This window comes from Pleurodeles waltl, chromosome 4_1 (genome assembly GCF_031143425.1).
Source record: "Pleurodeles waltl isolate 20211129_DDA chromosome 4_1, aPleWal1.hap1.20221129, whole genome shotgun sequence".
NCBI classification, from domain to species: Eukaryota; Metazoa; Chordata; class Amphibia; order Caudata; family Salamandridae; genus Pleurodeles; species Pleurodeles waltl.
Window position 1 is genome coordinate 353,237,866 of NC_090442.1, and position 17,944 is coordinate 353,255,809.

Genomic DNA, 17,944 nt, shown 5'->3' on the forward strand with positions numbered 1-17,944 from the left:
AGGGACTGTTGGTGCAGGGGTAAGCTTGGGCGTTGGGAGTCCTTGTTGAATCCGGTCAGGGTGGTCCTCCGGATTCAGGCAGCAGGCATAGTTCTGTTGGCCTGAAGGGCTCATCCCAGGGTAGACTTGAGGTCAGAATCACCTGGGGACCTTCTCTGGACTGGTGGGCAACCTGCATTTGGGATGTGGGCATCGGGTGCAGAGTGGACAGGGCCCATGAATCCAAGGAAGTTCTGGAGCCCTTTCAGAGATTTCTTCTGGACAGGGCCACTATCCTCTGGATTTCTTGGTCCTCTGCGGGGCAGACAGTCCTCTGGGGGTTTGTAGAGGTCACTGGTTCTGCAGGAAGTGTCACCTTTTTGGAGCTGGAGTCTTGATGTGCCAGACAGGTCCATAAGGCTGGAGCCTAGTCATTTGTTATTTGGAGTCTTCTCTGCTGGGGTCGGCTTAGCAGTCCTTCCACTTCTAGATGTCATCAGGAATCTGCTGAGTGAGTTTCAGAGGAGCCCCAAATACTAGATTTAGCATGTCTGAAAACATGAACAAAGCCAATAGGTCCCAAAGGTGTGGCGTATTGACTTTGGAAATGATGGATTTTAAAAACAAAATTTACAAAATAGTTGAACATGATTGCATTTCCTAAATGTTAAGTAGAAAGAGATTCTCTCAAACTATTGCCCCTCCAAATGTTCCATTTCATTCCCATGTTTTTTAAAGCTGTTCTTAAAAAAATGTATGCAATGAAGAAGAGACACCTTGCTCCAATTATGAGTTTCATGCTTTCCAATCATGTTTCCCCATTTCCAACAATGTTTAGTCTGTCTGAAAAATTTGTGCTAATGTCGATATTTTCAGAGTAACACGGTTGTTAAAGTGATAACATGTTAATCTAACAAGAGCAGGAAAAGCAACATAGAAAAAGAAAGAGATGAAATAAAAACTAAGACAAGATTTCTGCCCAAAAATTATGTAAAGAAATATTCAGATAATGAAGTGGTCCACAGGGATGTAGGTCCCACATTTATCCCAAAGATGTTCATCTTTGATATTATTCTGGGAATCAGTTTTTTCCACTAGATTGTCAGAAATGTAGATTAGTCAAATCTACGTCAACCAGTTATCTGATATCCCTTACTAGCAACATAGCAAGCGCCAGGAGTCCACCAAGATCAGTCCTTTTGTATTTAGGTAGGTAAGATTGTTTTTCAGAAACCCCAAGTCAATATCAAATGTGTTCGAATAACGTAGGCCAGATTCACAAAGGTATACCCTCGTGGGTGATGGTGCATTGTAGTCCACCATTGTACAAATCTGCATAACAACACAGCATGACATAACAGTTTATGCCAGTGCTGGCACGAGAGCAGGAGGATTGTGCGGTTCATATGTAGATATGGAGTTTTCCAACTCTACCTGCCACACAACCCAGCAACTTTGATTACTGCACTGCATTGCAAAACATCTTTGTAAATATTTTCCTGAATGTAATATGTATATGTATATATGTGTGTGTGTGCGTGTGTGATCGATACAATCTAACAGATATTATATGCTCTCCTTTTTGGTAGCATAATGGACTTGTTATCTACCTATAGTCATCTTTATTATGCCGTCCTGCTTGCTATAGAGGGTTCAGACCTAAATAAATCAGTAAATCTGCAAAGTTTGTGTATCCATTAAAATCTCAATAAAAAGACTAAAAGACACCCAGTGATTTGGTTTCCGACAGTACAATAAACAGCATATTACTAGCTCGGGCAAAGATATGGCAAAGGGAGAAGCCCCAGCATTATCAAGGGCGGCAGTTCTTGCCGATTCGTGTTGGCAAACGACATCAATTTATATTGCATATTGATAGTGGGCGCCCTGCATCGTTTTTGTGAGGCTTCTGCTCCTATGCATCAATTTTCTTTGCTATATGTTGCATTTCAGATTTGCCATTTTACCCGGTCTGTGTGTGTGCTTCGCCACCCAAAAGCAACCTCACTGAAAACGACTGTGCTAATGCTTGACAATCAAAAAAGCTATCTCACGCATGCTTACTTCCGAGAATGTTACATACCATTATCGACAGGATAATGGGATCGAAGTCACAGGGTGGAGCATTTGGGTTAAAATTAGCTTCAGGTTTTCTCAATGACTCTGGTTTTAGGAGGTAGCCACAGCTGCCATTAGTTTTGAATTTTCCTCTTTGGAGATCCATTGCGAGGCCATCTGTCTGAAAGTTCAGAGACACTGGAAGGAAAAACAGAACATGCAGCATTTAGGTTGTAGCAGAATATCATGGAAAGGATTTGCAGATGGATAAGCAGCAAGACTGTGAGGAACAGGTGAGTGAGGAAACGGGAAAAATGAATAAATGGTGAATATTAAAACTGTTCAATGAAATATACACCTGTTTAAGGAGTAGTCTGACCTCTCCTTTTCGAACTCTATGCACCCTACCCTGACTAATCCTGGAGCACGGTAAAAGTTGGCATAACTTCCTGCTCTCAGTCGCCCACTCAATTCATTATTTTTTCATTTTTTCCACTGGTATGTCCCTTGTGATACTCCTACAACCTGCAATGGTGTGTTTCTATTCCCACTTTTACTGCTAAACTTTATTTTTTGTGTGTTTATGTATGTGGGAACTAATGTCCTGTATTTCATAAGCAAAAAATAAGCATTGTGTCAAATGCTTACGTAGCAATAGAACCACAGCACAAAAGGTCATAATGGGTGCATACTGTGTAATAGGTGTTTCGTCTGATACAAAATGTAATCTAAAACCATTTTACAATCAACAGAAATGTCAACTGGGAACTAAAAGATCTAGAACTAATCCTTGCAGACCATCTACTGGTGGAGTAGTAGTATAAGAAAGTGGTGAACACCTACACAAAATCTGTGTACGAAGAGTAGACTGGAAAGGACACTTGAAAGGAGAGCCACCTCAAACTGGTTCTGAAAGTGCAGACAGTCGTTCACATCTGCTGTTTGCTTTTGCTAGGTACCTCGAGAAACTGTCTTTTTGGCTTGGTTTGTGTCAGTCAGTCCTGCAGATGGTCCTACGGACGTTGACAGTTCATCCTCTCTAACGTTTCTTATTTGACTTAGATCATTTGCAACTGAATCTCCATTCTTGGATGGTCTTTGATCAGAGAGTGTATGATATGTTAGGTGGATATACTGATCCCCATTGAGCGAATCTAAATATACTAAAAATTGATTTTTAAGATCAATGTGGGTCGGCTGTGCTCTTGACAATTCTTTATTTTAGAGCCTGACTGAACACTGTTGTAAAAGACCATGCGTATTGTATTGGTATTTGTTAGAAATGGGGTCTTTGGTTGGCAGTCAGGTTACCACCTGCCCAAGCAAGGACCCTCACACTAGTCAGGGTAAAGGAGAATCTCCCTCAGTTAACCCCCGTTCGCCCCCATGGTACCTTGTCACAAACAGGCAGGCTTAACTTCAGAAGCAAGGTGTAAAGTATTTGTACCAACACACACAGTAACTCATTGAAAACACTACAAAAATGACACAACACAGGTTTAGAAAATAGATAATATTTATCTAAATAAAACAAGACCAAAACAACAAAAATCCAACATACGCAAGTCAAGATATGAATTTGAAAAAGAATAATCCTTAGACTAATCCTTAGAAAAGAGTGAGAACGCTGTTTGCACACAAATGTACCTGGGTAGCATAAAAAATGAAGCCACACGGATGAGTATGCATCGAAAAAAAGTCCACCGATGCATCGATTTCTCACTCTCAAGTGAGACCGTGTGTTGTTCCTCCTCCAGTCAGATCGGCATGCATCGTTTCTTCTCTCCTCCAAGAGAATGATGCGTTGATCCATACGAGCACCTCTGATCCAGGCAGGCTTTGCAATGATTTTCCCCACACAGTGATGTTGAGTCGAGATCTGGTTGCACGGGTTCAGGAAACCGCACTGTGTGGGGCCTTGCTTCTTTAACAGCAGCCCCTGTAGGTGTTGTGCATCGTTTCTCCAGCTGCAATGCATCGATCTCCCTGTCGCAATGCAGATGGATTGTCGATTTTAGCCGAGAGGCCAGCGGTGTGTTGTTTTTCAGCCAAGAGACAGGTGGTGCGTCAAGTTTCCCCGCACAGCAGTCTTTGCAAGGATTTCTGTCCTTTCCACCAGCTGCACCTTTTAAGGGTCCAGAGACAGGTTAGGGCACACTAGGCAGGCAGGACTCTCAGCAGAAAGCTCAAGTGCTGGCACATTAGTTGTCCCTGAGACTTCAACAACAGGAGGCAAGCTCAGTTTCAAGTCCTTGGAGATTCTTCACCAGTGGAAAGTCACACAAAAGTCAGTATTTGTCCTCTCTCAGGTAGAAGCAGCTACTGCAGGCCAACCCAGTCACAGGCAAAGGGGCAGTGCTCCTCCTCCAGCTTCTCCAGCTCTTCTCCTTGGCAGAGGTTCCTCTTGGTTCCACAAGTAATCTGAATTTCAGGGGTTTCTTACACCCCTTTGTGCCTTTGAAGTAGGCCTACTTGAAAGAGAAGTCTCTGTTGTTTTCAAGATCCTGCCTTGCCCAGGCCAGGCCCCAGACATACACCAGGGAGTTAGAGACTGCATTGTGTGAGGGCAGGAACAGCCCTTTCAGGTGTAAGTGACCACTTCCCCCCACCCCTCAGCCCTCAGCCCAGATGGCTCATCAGGATGTGAAGGCTACACCCCAGCTCCCTCTGTGTCACTGTCTAGTGGAGAGGTGCAAACTGCCCATCTGTCAAACTGGCACAGACAGGGAATCCATAAACCAGGCAGGCAGAGCCACAGAATGATTTAAGTAAGAAAATCCCTACTTTCTAAAAGTGGCATTTTCAAACACACAATCTAAAAAGCAAATTCACTAAAAGATGTTTTAGAGTGTGAGTTCAGGGACCCTAAACTCCACATTTCTATCTGCTCCCAAAGGAAATCTACACTTTAATCACATTTAAAGGCAGCCCTCCTGTTAAACTATGTGAGAGATAGGCCTTGCAACAGTGAAAAACGAATTTGGCAGTATTTCACTCTCGGGACATGTAAAGCAAAGAAGTACATGTCCCACCTTTAAAATACAGTGCATCCTGCCCAGGGGGCTACCTAGGGCCTACCATAGGGGTGCCTTATATGCATAAAAAGGGAAGGTTTAGACCTGGCAAGTGGGTACACTTGCCAAGTTGAGTTGGCAGTTTAAAACTGCACACACAGACACTGCAGTGGCAGGTCTGAGCCATGTTTACAGGGCTACTAATGTGGGTGGCACAACCAGTGCTACAGGCCCACTAGTACCATTTGATTTACAGGGCCTGGGCACCTCTGGTGCACTTTACTAGGGACCTACTAGTAAATCAAATATGACAATCATGGATAGCCAATCAACAATACAATTTACACAGAGAACATATGCACTTTAGCACTGTTTAGCAGTGGTAAAGTGCCTGGAGTCCTAAAGCCAACAAAAACAGGTCAGAAAAAATAGGAGGAAGGAGGCAAAAAGATTGGGGATGACTCTGCAAAAAGGGCCAAGTCCAACAGTATTTGTTGTTGAAGCAATGTTCATATAAAAAAAACTTTTGTATAACTTATTTTGGGTATGCTTCATTAGAAACATGTCTTATATTTAATTCAATATAAGTTGCATTTTTATACCAACTCACAGAGTCTATGTAAGCGACTCTTTCAGGAGCCTGTTGTTTTACAATTAAGTTTCTACCCAGTCTCCTAGGGACTATTGGGTAGTCGTAGGTAGTTTGGTATGTACTTTTGGACCCTCTTCACTGACTTGTGTGCCCTTGTTGATACTCTCACTTTACACCACTTTACCCCCTTTTCCACTTACTCATTTGTTAGAAGCCCTTATTCCCTCTTCAAAAGTACTCATTTTTACATACACCCTCCTTCCCTTCTCACTTTACTTTCTTTTTCACAAACTTCATATTCACACTTTACCCCCTTTTTAAACCCTTTAGCCCCTCCCCTTCTCCAAGTTTACACTTTTATTTTTTACAAAGTTCGTACTCCCATTCCCCCATTACTCCTTTTTTCAAATTGCTTGCTTCCCCCTCCACTTTAATTCCTTGCTTTCTCCCACTTCTGCATCACTCCCTTTTTCAGACCCTGTGCTACCTTTGGCTTTTCCCCCTATTTTCAAACCCTTTACTCCCCTTTTGGGCCTTACTCCTATTTATTCTCCACACTTTTTAGTTTACACCCTCTACTTCCACTTCTGCTTTACTTGATTTTCCAAACCCCTGATTCCCCCTTAAGCTTACTCTCATTTTTTACAAACATCTTCTTCTCACTTTACTTATTTTTCAAACCCCTTGCTCCCCTTCCTATGTTACTCCTATTTTTTATTACCAATGTCTTATTCCCCCTCCTGCTAAACTTCAGGATTTGCAAACCTCTACTCGTTCTCCCAATGTATTACCTTTTTTAACAAATCCCTTAAGGTTTCCCCTTTGCAATCCATACTCCCCCCACCCTTTCTCCCTTCATACCTCTCTATCATATTGTCCTTTCAAAAAATCATTTACCATTTCAACAGAAACGTATTGTTCTCTAAAATGAAGTTGTGTCTGTCTGTTGTAGTCAATTGGCCATTTTTTATTTCAGACATTAGTCAAAATGACAGATTACCATAACATACCGATGTAGCTGCTAGAACTGGAAGGATGAGGAGCTATTGTGGGTGTAGCAGTAGTGGTTGTCTCTACTTGTCTTCGGCAGGTTCAATGCTATGCAAACTTTAAAGGAGAGGACAAACGAAGCATAACTAGTGCTAAGCAGATGGTAGTTAGAAGAGAAGCTGCAGGATTTTTGAGTGTACAGCGAGGTGATCTGGTTATGATTATTAAACTTTCATGAGTGGTTAACTATAGGTTAACGAGGTAATCAATCTTTTGAATGCAGTGGAGGTGGAAATGAGTACTGTCCGCGTGTATCTGCGACGGAAGACTGCAATTTGGACACAGTGGCCCTTATTTATACTTTTTGACGCAAACCAGCGCCGGTGCTGGTTTGCGTAAAAAATGTTACAGCCGGCTAACGCCATTCCGAAAATGGGGGTTGTGTGTCAAAAAATGGTGCAAGTCAGGTTTGAGGGAAAAATCATGCTTCAAACCTGACTTGCGCCATTTTTTGACGCACAACCCCCATTGAAATGACTCCTGTCTTAGCAAAGACAGGAGTCATGCCCCCTTGCCCAATGGCCATGCCCAGGTGACTTCTGTCCCCTGGGGATGGTCATTGGGCAAGGTGGCATGTAGGGGGGCCCAAATTAGGCCCCCCTATGCCACTTAAGAAACAGAAAAAAAAAATACTTACCTCAACTTACCTGTACTTACCTGGGATGGGTCCCTCCATCCATGGGTGTCCTCCAGGGGTGGGCGAGGGTGGCATGGGGTGTCCCTGGGGGCAGGGAAGGGCACCTCCGGACTCCTTCCCTGGTCTGAGACCAAGGAAGTGAGCCCACAGGTCTCTTAACGCCTGCCCTCACCGAGGCGTTAAAAACAGCGCACATCAGGCTGTGCGCCATTTTTTAAGGCTTCCCCCCTCCTGTGCCTCAAAATGATGCAGGAGTATAAATAAGGCGCAGGCCTTAAAGTAATTTTTGGGAACGCCTAACTTGCATTTCATTAACGCAAGGCAGTTTTCTGCATCCCAAAAATGACACACACGTAGGAATTTTGAAGTCCATGGGCTCGGGCGTCAAAGTTTACATATGGTGGACGGTTTGCGCTGAATGTGCGTCAAAGTTTTTGATGCACATTCAGCGAGAACAGAATATAAATGTGCCCCAGTGTATTTTTCAAGAAGGTTATTGAAAAGGAATGTGAGATTTAGAAGGAAGAAGAGAAGCTCAGACATGAGAGAGAAGGGATACATTGGGGCTATAGAACACAAGACATATGAATGACTGTGTCAATATGCAAATAGAACTTATTCTTGGCATAATTATACCTATAAAGTGTGTTATACAGTATGGAATGATTTGTTTGTCTCGTTATGTGTTAGTCTGCCTTGTCTGATAAATAGCGTCTCTTGTAGACTCAAGTGTAATGTATTTAATCAGTGTCATTGTGCATTATTGGTGTTACTGTTCTCTTGGGCATTTATACTTTTATATGTAACATAACGTGTATTTGTGGATCACTTGGTCACATTTGGGCTATGCTAAACTGAATAACAGAGCCTGTTTTTTTTAAAATTTAGCGAACTGCTCATGTTTGTGCCACGTGGTACCTTTAAACAGGTAAATAGGCAAGCCGGGTGCAAACATGACCTGTGCGCCCTATAAGAATGAATGCCCTGCCCTCAGTGCAGCCATGAACTCGTGCTGCTCTGGGGCAGCAAATTTAGTGAAATCTTTTAATCAGCAACTTCATTTTCAAATGCGCAGGCAGAGATCCTCCTGTGAGTGACTGCACCGCTTGCAAGGGGATGTCTGGAGGGTCCGTGGGGCTGCCCTCATGGGATGCACAGAACGTACGCCAACTTTTTGTGGTGCACCGCTAGAGCATCGCATGAGGGCTTCATTGTCTTTGCGTCTACATCCATAATATGAAGCAGGTGCAGAGGCAAGGAGATTCCTTCATTTTGCATGAGGCTACGCCCCTATTCAAATGCTGGAATGTCTTCTTCAGGTTTTGCTGGCACTAAGAGTGCACCAGCACTATCAATATTACAGAAGAGGCCATAGAAGTGTCTGCGGCTCCCTTCTGTAATACCAAAGTGCCCTGGGGCGCACAAAGTGGGCAGGCACTCACCTGTTACTCTCCCAGGGCACTTCATGTAATGCAGCCCCAGGTGTTATTGTTACCTTAAACAATGGCATTTTTTTAATGACTCTGGAAGGATGAAAGTCTCGATGGAACTGACATTTTTCAAATCAGTAACCTTGAGGGATCAGAGGTTCTTGAAGTGGATGCTTTTTTTTTGTAATACACAATCAGACACAGTTAATGTGACTGATATGGATTGAATACAATATTACCACATACTTTTTCAATAAAATCACAACTTTGCAAAGATGTTTTGCACCTTAGTGTACAATCACAGAAAAAGGTTTGTACCACTTTATTTCTGAAATTGTGTTTTGCTGATATGGACAGAATTTGGTTAAATTTCCTTCTGACCAAATCTGGTTCTAAGGAAATGTTATTGTTTTTTTCCTTGGTGGATGAGTAAAAGAACACTACGGGTGGGAACAATTGCAGTATTTCCCCCCTCAAAATACACATAATTATAGTGAAACCTAAGTGTATTATTCTCAATATATTTCACCATCCAGATGAAATACTTCACACAGATCAGGATGCGAGATGCCAGTGGTAGACTGCAAGAGAATTTCTACTCGCTTTAGTCCCTTAAGGCAAATATTTCTCATGAAAGTGGGACCTCTTAATGGGAATAAGTGAGAACAATAAGTGACACCCGGAAATACGAAACAGTACAAGATTTAGATGGAAACTAAATTAAGGGGTCCCTGAAACAATAGAGAGAGAAAGCCAGGGAATGAAATACATTCTTAATAGAAAATGCCTCTCTCTTTTTTTCAAATGCAAAAGAACTCTACACGTCTAAGTGAGGAATAAGAAAAAAAGAAAAAATCAATAGAAAACTAGATTTTTTTTATTATTAATATTTTTTATATAAGTATCAAAAATAATAATAATTAAAAAATTATAGTTTTCTATTGATTTTTTTTTTCTTATTTCTCACTTAGACGTGTAGAGTTCTTTTGCATTTGAAAAAAAAAAGAGAGGCATTTTCTATTAAGAATAATATTTAGATGGGCCAAAGTTGAAAGCCTGCACTTCGCAAAATGACTGACTACTCTTTTGAAGAAAAGATCTCTCGGAGCACCAAGAACCCGAGTGAGGATGGACCAAGCATTTATTCTACAATTCCTGATTACCTCTACAGCTTTTGTCCTTGAACCAGTTCTTACCTATGAGGTTAGCTGCCAAATCCCAGGACACAAAGGAAAACAGGAAATTATATCTGATCCCATCCACCCTGAGGTGGATACTACAACAGAGCAGCATTTCCCCAGTACTTTGTGTTTTGTTTCCTGCCCTGCGGATGCAAGACAAGGAATGCTGAAGTCTTTGCCAGGCATTGACTTCTTTCATTGTTGGGACTCTTAGTTTCTCTGCTCAGGTTACGTTCTCCTTCCCTACCTACTTGGGAGCTAGGCTGAAGAGGAGTGCTGTAGTGGGTGCCCAGGCAGCATGGTGATTGGTTCATGTGTATGATCTTAGCAGCAAGAGTATGGTTAATGGCTCATTGTGCCTGAAATGTGCTATTTATTGGATCGTTGTGCCTGAAACGTGCTATTTTTTAGTATTGACTACTGGTCTGTTTTGAACCTTCTGCGAGGTTGCCCCCTTGGGATTGACCGTCTTCCATGCATGTGGCTTAATAAAAACCCTAGTAGCTCGCACATCCACTTTACTGATGTGGAAATTGTGTGGTTACTGCTCTAGTTGTTTTAATGTGCTGATGCACATTCATGCTCTTTGACCAGTGTCTCACACATGAGCATGTGAGTTTGGCAGCCTTTCAGTTCCTTCTAAGGAGATCTTCTTATTTATTCCCAATTGGGCTAGGTAGTGAGTGTTGTTTTTGGCTGTCTTATTCCTCAGACTCCACTGTATTTGCTGCTACCATGGGAAAACATATGCTTAAAAAGAGCCATTTATCTCCTCTTTCGAGATCTCCCTCTAATAGGTCAGTGGCTCCTTCTCCACCAAGGAAAAAGGGTAGAGGTTCTCCAGATGAGGACATGATCAGGAGGCTGGTTATGAGACCCTGGTTTCATTGAAGAAAGGGCACAAAGGAATTTGATGATGATGCAGATCAGAAAAGCATCTACTCTGACCTATCGGACTCTGAATTATCTGGTGGTTCATCCTCTCTTTTATATGAGCACGAAAGGGAATATATTTCTAAGGATTTGCTACCAAGTTTATTATCCCATATTCTGGACAACATGGAGTATACCAATAAGGAGGTAGCTGAATCCTCAAAAGATGCAATTCTGCAGTAGTTTAAGAGGCCTGTAAATATGGGAGTACCTATCCATCAGGACATTCTTGATCTAGTTCTGAATGAGTGGAAAGACTCTGACAAGAATAATGTTCCTCGCTTGCTGTCCAGTCTGTATCCATTAGAGAGGATCAAGGAGAGACTTCCAGGCTCAGTACATATGGCTTCTGGGGTGGCTAGCCTTAGTTGTTGATCTTTTATAGCCAAAGACAGCATTTTGAATAGCCCAGCCGACAAGATGGTAGATGCAGCTCTAAAGAAGGTTTATGGTGGTTCTCATTTGGTCCTTCGTAGTGACATTTATGGAGCTTACACTGTTCAGCTTTTGTTACTCAATTTTAAATAAATATTTGAATCCAGGCAAGCAAGTACTCATTGTCCAGAGTTATAAGAGAACATGGAGAAGCAGGTAACATTTGTGTTGGCTACTTTTCTCAATATTGTCAAAGCAGCTGCATTATCATGTCTGTAGCTGTTAGATGGGATCTTTTCTTAAATCAACAAAGTTACAAGATCTCTCCCAGTTACTTAGGTGATCATTCATACTCCAGTGCCTAGGTCACACAAAAAAAGGATGACGTTGAAGGAAGGCATTCTTTCATTGGTTCAGAAGAAGGCCATTATTCCAGTCCCAAAGGAAGAGGAGGAGAAAGGGACATACTCAATTGTGTTTATTGTTCCCAAAGTTCAATGGGGGTTTTCAAATTGTCATAGACTTGAAGACTGTGAGAAATTGAGTTGTTGCTGGACATGGGGTGCAAGCCCTGGTCAAGCAACAGCCACAATCCCTTGCAGGTTGAGCCACAAAAAGTAACTAATTTAACCTATGCTTAACTGTGAGTAGCTTGGCACAAAACGCAGTCAGGCTAAACTTAGAGGCAATGTGTTAAGTATTTATTCAGTACACACACAACAATACCGTGAAAAAACAACACAATAAAAATCTCAAAGCACTTGGTGAAATTATAATAAACTGTTTGACATCAAAACCATCAAAATCCAATTATTAGAATCTGAGTTATGAATTCTTGAAGTTTAAGGTTCAAAATAGGAAGTCCTCCATTTTGGAAAACAGCCACCTGGGCACAGTTAGCACCACAACCAAGAATCCAGGACTGGATGAAAAGCTCTTTAGGGTTCCAGACCCACTCAGACTAAGTCCTGGTGCGGGCTCAAGATGGTGGGACCCTGTGGCTATTAACAGGAGGTCAGGTGAACTAGCCCTTGGAGTTACATCTGAACTCCCAGGTGCAGGCAAAGATTCAGAGCTAGCCTCTTAAGGTTCTAGGCAGGCTCCAGGCAGCAAAGCAGTCCTTCCAGGTTCAGCAGCAGACTTGAAAAATGCAGAGCAGGTCACAGCAGCCGACAGTCCCCTGAGAGTCCTTCCTCAGGTCCAGTTGTGAACTGGGGAGTAGGTTTGAAAGCCCTATTTTAATACCCTTGTACCCTGCTCCTAGAAGTTGGGAGACATTTCCAGAAGGATTCTCTGAAGTTCCAGAGTTTCCTGTCTTGCCTGCCCTTGCTGCTAGCTGGTTGCACTGACAACACAGGGTCACTGAACCTATTGTGTAGCAGCAGAGCTCAGTCTATTCAGGAGTAAGTTGGGTAGTACTTAGCCCCGGCCCCTCAAGTCAGTTAATGACCCATTCTGTCTCTGCTAACCCCACTATTGTGTGACTGTTCAGGGTGAATTTGCAAATTCTCAACTGTCAGTTACACCCAGTCAAGTGGCCTAAGGCAGACTACAGGCACAGAAGGGTAAGGGCAGAAAAATTCCACATTTCTAAAAGTGGCATTTTCAAACTTGTAATGTAACTTGCAATGATAATCCCTACTGTACCATTAAGAAGGGTTTATCATTACAAGTTCATGGACACCAAACATGATTGATCTACCACCTCTGGTTTAGGAATTACAGCTTATTAAAAAAATAAGGAATCCCCAATATGATTGTGTGGGAGGGGTATGCCTCACAGTAGTTAAAAAATAAATTTGAGATTTGTTCACTACTAGGACAGGCAAACTAAAAGGTATATGACCTATCCTTTATTTACACCGTACCCTGCCCTATGGGTTACCTAGGGCCAACCGTAGGGATGATCTATATGTAATAAAAGGGAAGTTTACTGCTTGGCAAGGGGTTGTAAATGTCAAGTTGACATGACAGTGGAATGCTGCCTGAAGGCTGCAATGGCAGGCCTGGGACATGTTTTAAGGTGCTACTTAAGTGGGTGGCACAGTAAATGCTGCAGGCCAACTGGTAGTATTTAATTTACAGGCCATGGGTATATGGTGCACTACTCTACAAGGACTTAATTGCAAATTAAATAAGCCAATCGGGTATGTGCCAATCAAACAATGTTTAGGGGAGTTAGCACTTTAGCATTGGTTAGCAGTGGTAAAGTGGCCAGAGTCCTAAGGCCAACAGAGCAAAAATCTAGGCAAAATGAAGGCGAGCAGGCAAAAAGTTTGAGGGAAGACCATCCTAAGGCTGACCGATATAACAAAGATCTTGAACAAGTTTGTGGAAAATATTCCCTTCAAAATGGAAGCACTTCAGAAAATCATCCCCCTAATAGAAACAAATGCCTTTCTGCCCACTCTCAACTCCGTGGATGCATACCTTCATATTTCATTGTACAAGCCCCATCAGAAGTTGATGTGTTTTTTTGCTTGGGGCAAACAATGGTAATACAGAGCTCTCCAATATGGGCAACGGTTTTCCCCAAGGGTACAGACAAAGGTGCTGGCATCACTGGTGGCCCACCTTCATCTCAAGGGTGTGTCAGTATTCCCATACCTCAATGACTGGTTGGTACAAGCTCTGTCAATGCCGATTGCAGAGGAGCATCTCTCCTTGACCATTGCTACTCTTAACCATCATGGGTTTCTGTTAAATCTTCCAAAGTGCTGAGCTCTTCCTTCTATGGATCTTTAGTTCATTTGAGCATGATTCAAAACTTGACTGAGCAAGGTGTTTCTCCTTAAGGAGAGGATTGTTTCCCTCCACAGTCTGCTGATGGATCTACTTCTCAAGGAGGCCGCCCTCTTCAAATGGATGAAGGTATGGGACCATACGTCAGCATCAGTATTCATGGTACCGTAGGCAAGACCACATCTGAGACCACTTCTGTGCCATCTGCATTGCTATGGAGCCCTGTCAGTCAGGAATATGAGTTATGTAATTCCTGTCTTCTCAGACATCAGGCACACCATGCAGTGGTGAATGAACTTAAATAACCTCTGCAAGCCAGTAGTGATGTGTCCAGACCCTTCAAAGATTTTGGTGAGTTCATTGGGCTGGGGAGCTTTAATGAGAGACTTGACTGTAAAAAACAAAATGATCTGTGACAAATGATCAGAGATCAGGAATTGGTGAGAATTGATGGCAGTCTTCCGAGCCCTCCAGCACTTCCATCAATATCTACACCACTGCAATGTGTTGATGAGGTCAGAAACAGTGACAGTGGCATACATAAACCATCATGGAAGTAGCTGTTGCCTATCCCTGAACGAGTTAGCCTCCAGTCTAGGTCTATGGGCAGAGACCTATCTTCTTTACTTATTAGCAGTGTATATCAAGGGTCTGGAAAATGTGGTGGCAGACTCCTTGAGTCAGGAGTTTCCCCCAACTAAGGACTTGAAACTTACCAAGTCCATTTTCAAGGTCATTTGTAGGACGCTTGGCACTCCCTTTCTGGACTCGTTTGCCTCCAGTAACTGTCTCGTCTTCTGACGTTTTGCTCCAAGTTTCCAGAATGGGAAGCTTGGGGTGTGGATGCACTGACCTTGGGGTGGTTTCAGAGACTCCTCTTTGCCTTACCTCCAATTCCTCTGATTCAAAGACTCCTATGCAAGATTCAGCAGAAGAAGGCTCAAGTGATTGTGGTGGTTAAATACTGGCCCAGAAGAACCTGGTTCCTGCTTCTGAATCAAATGGCATGCGTCCCTCCATGGATCCTCCCTCTTTCTCTCTATCCACTGAGACTTTGCAGCCCTTTACAGCTTATTTATCCTTCCCTTACAGTTTTGAGGTTGAGAGGAGGAGTATAGAAGAACAAGCTTAACTCATATATTTGAAGTAGTGCAAACATCTAGATCTTCTTCTCTTGATGCCTATTCTAAACACTGGAAAGCCTTTGATGTTTGGTGTTCTGCACAATGGTTTTCTTAATTGGAATATTCTGTTTCTTCTATTCTTCAATTTCTATTGGATGGGTTTCAGAAAAATATTTTCTCTACAGTACGGTCACAATGGTATGCCATTAAGGCATTCTATGTGAAAGCTGGCATAGTTAATAATGTGATTTCCTGGGTGACTAGGGTGTTTTACTGCTTTGCTATTCTAAACCACCTCTTCAATCTATGGTCCCTTCTTGGGATCTTTATTTGGTTTTAAAGGCCTTGCAAGATGGCACTTTGAGCCTTTAATCACAGTAGATCCTACATTTCTATTATTTAAGTTTCTTTTATTAGTCACTATTACTTCTGCCCAAAGGTTGAGGGAACCTTCTGCTCTCCTGTTACACACGATTTCTGGGTTACTTTTCTGGATGACATAGTGTTTCTTAGTCCAGAAACTTCTTTACTTCCTAAGGTCCCCTCTAAGTTCCACTCTTCTGTAGAGCTTATTTTTTTCTGCTTTCTTTCCTGATCTCCGTTCTGAAGAAAAACATAGACTGCATTTGTTGGATACTAAGCGTGCTTTCTTGATTTACCTTGACTGAGCCAAGGAATGCAGAGAGTCTAGTTCTCTGTTTGTCACAATTGGCATCACACGGAAAAATAAGAAAGCGTCCAAGACTATTGAATTTACCTATGGGAGATCTAATCCCCCACAACCTCCAGGACTGCAGGGTCACTCCACAAGAGGAGTGGCTGCCTCTTGAGTGGAATTGAAAGGTATAGCATTGGATGAGATTTGCAGAGCTGGGACTTGGGCTTCAGAGCACCCCTTGATGAGACATTATAGGTTGCATGAACTTTTGCATAATCAACAGAATTTGAAATCTGGTATTTCATTACTAACGAGAGATTATCAATAATTATAATAAAAAAAGTTATTTCAAATAGAAGAAGAAAGTTTAGAACCAAAAATCTCTGTGCATGCCTTTAACAATTGATATATTACAAAAAAAACAATTTAAAACATGTATAAAGATTATAAAAACTTACTCATCAGGAGGTGACTTTGCCAAAACAACCAATTCATCAATTTTGGTAATTTGTATTTGAAGCACAAAGTTTTTTTATAACTTGATTTCTAGCTTCCACCACAATCACATTCAAACAAATAATACATGCTTAATATATTGAATCCCACCATTACTAAGACCACAAAAAGTGCAACATGTTTTCTGGAGATTCAGAAAAAACTCTAACTAGGTATGTAGGTTTTTACGATATCCGGGAAGTTCCACCTCGACTCCAGGTAAAGGGATGGTACTATTTATTTTCTCTGAAAGGCAGCACCTTAGTCTTAGCGATATTTATTTTCAGAAAGGTTTCCCCTGTGTATTTAAATAAGTGTCTACATGGGCATACAATAAAAGGTGCACATTTTGAAGAACGATTCGGGGAGGAAAATTCCTAATGACTACGAAGTAAGCAGGTAGACCTGTCAGCCTTCAGGTAGTCTTTCCCCCCAATTGCACACTGTTTCCTTGATCCTCAGGTCAATGTGCTGAAAGTTGATTTGAAATGAATCCCTTTCGTCTTGATGACATTGTTCTCCAAACTGAGGCAGGAGACCGTGCAAAGATCAATACTTCTTTGTGGCCTGCTCGTACCTGACATTGTGAAATCCAGTCATTAGTCTTTTTGTTCATCAGTAACTGTCAATTAGTCTCCTATAATGAACGTAAGATGATAAAATTCCTTAGTGGCAGACCGTGTTGATACAGCTATCGGCCCTTAATACCAGTTTCAAATATCAAAATAGTCTTATCATTGCTCCCTCATGCAAGATGTCCACTGTTCTATCCAAATTTTCATGTCTACTCATTTTGACAAGCAATGGGAATTGGATTCTCTACCCAGCTGCCGGATCAGTCACAGGACATCAACTGTGTTCCTCCGCAATCATGGCCTATGTTATCAGGCCACCTCCATCTGCAGCCCACCACTTTCGCTCCTATCCACACTCAACAGCTCGGTCTCTAGGGCTTTCTGCTGTTGTTCCACATTTAGCACTTGTGGTGGCTCCAGAAAGTGCGGCTGCAGGCCGCCACATCCCTCATTCAAGGAGCTCATTCCCAGGGAATGATTGTGTCATGATCGTTTGGGTCTGTGATGCACACTGCCGTTGGCCTATTGGGGTGCGACCTTCAGTGAGTGGGATCTTCAGGGTGCAGAGGCCAACTCCTCATAGTGGACAAGGGGGTATCTGGGATGCTTTAAAGAGTATTTAGGGAGAACTGAGGCTGTGATTATAAGCCCCCATTGTTGGAGGGCCAGTTCTACCCGACAGCTCTGACGAGGTGCGTCCATGTTCTGATTCCTCCAAGATTATGTTAATTTTGAATAATTTCTATACAAGGAACAGCAGACTCTGGACTGTATCTCTTTTTGCACATCCTCGTTCTTTCCATGTTGTGAGATATCTTGGAACAATGTCTCAGAAGTTCCTTTTCACTGCTACATCTCTAGAAATTATTTTATGGGGTATGGGGCACTCAAAGGGGCACAGAAAAAACTGGTGGTGCTAAACAATGATGGGTAAATATCTGCATGCACTCTATCTATCTATCTATCTATCTATCTATCTATCTATCTATCTATCTATCTATCTATCTATCTATCCATCTATCTATCTCTCTATCTATATATCTATCTTATTTGTGACCAATGTATTTAAGATGATGCTGTGCACAGCAAGCTAAGACATGC

The 17,944-nt window shown here is 42.2% G+C and overlaps 1 protein-coding gene across 1 annotated transcript in view; it reads right to left on the reverse strand.

The window, feature by feature from the left end:
• PLCZ1 (phospholipase C zeta 1) overlaps window positions 1-17,944 on the reverse strand; it is a 481,365-nt gene that overhangs the window by 55,094 nt on the left and 408,327 nt on the right. The window contains exon 8 of the mRNA XM_069227516.1: window positions 2,063-2,235. Within this exon, the coding sequence (XP_069083617.1) occupies window positions 2,063-2,235 (173 nt within the window). The remainder of the gene's footprint in view (window positions 1-2,062; window positions 2,236-17,944) is intronic.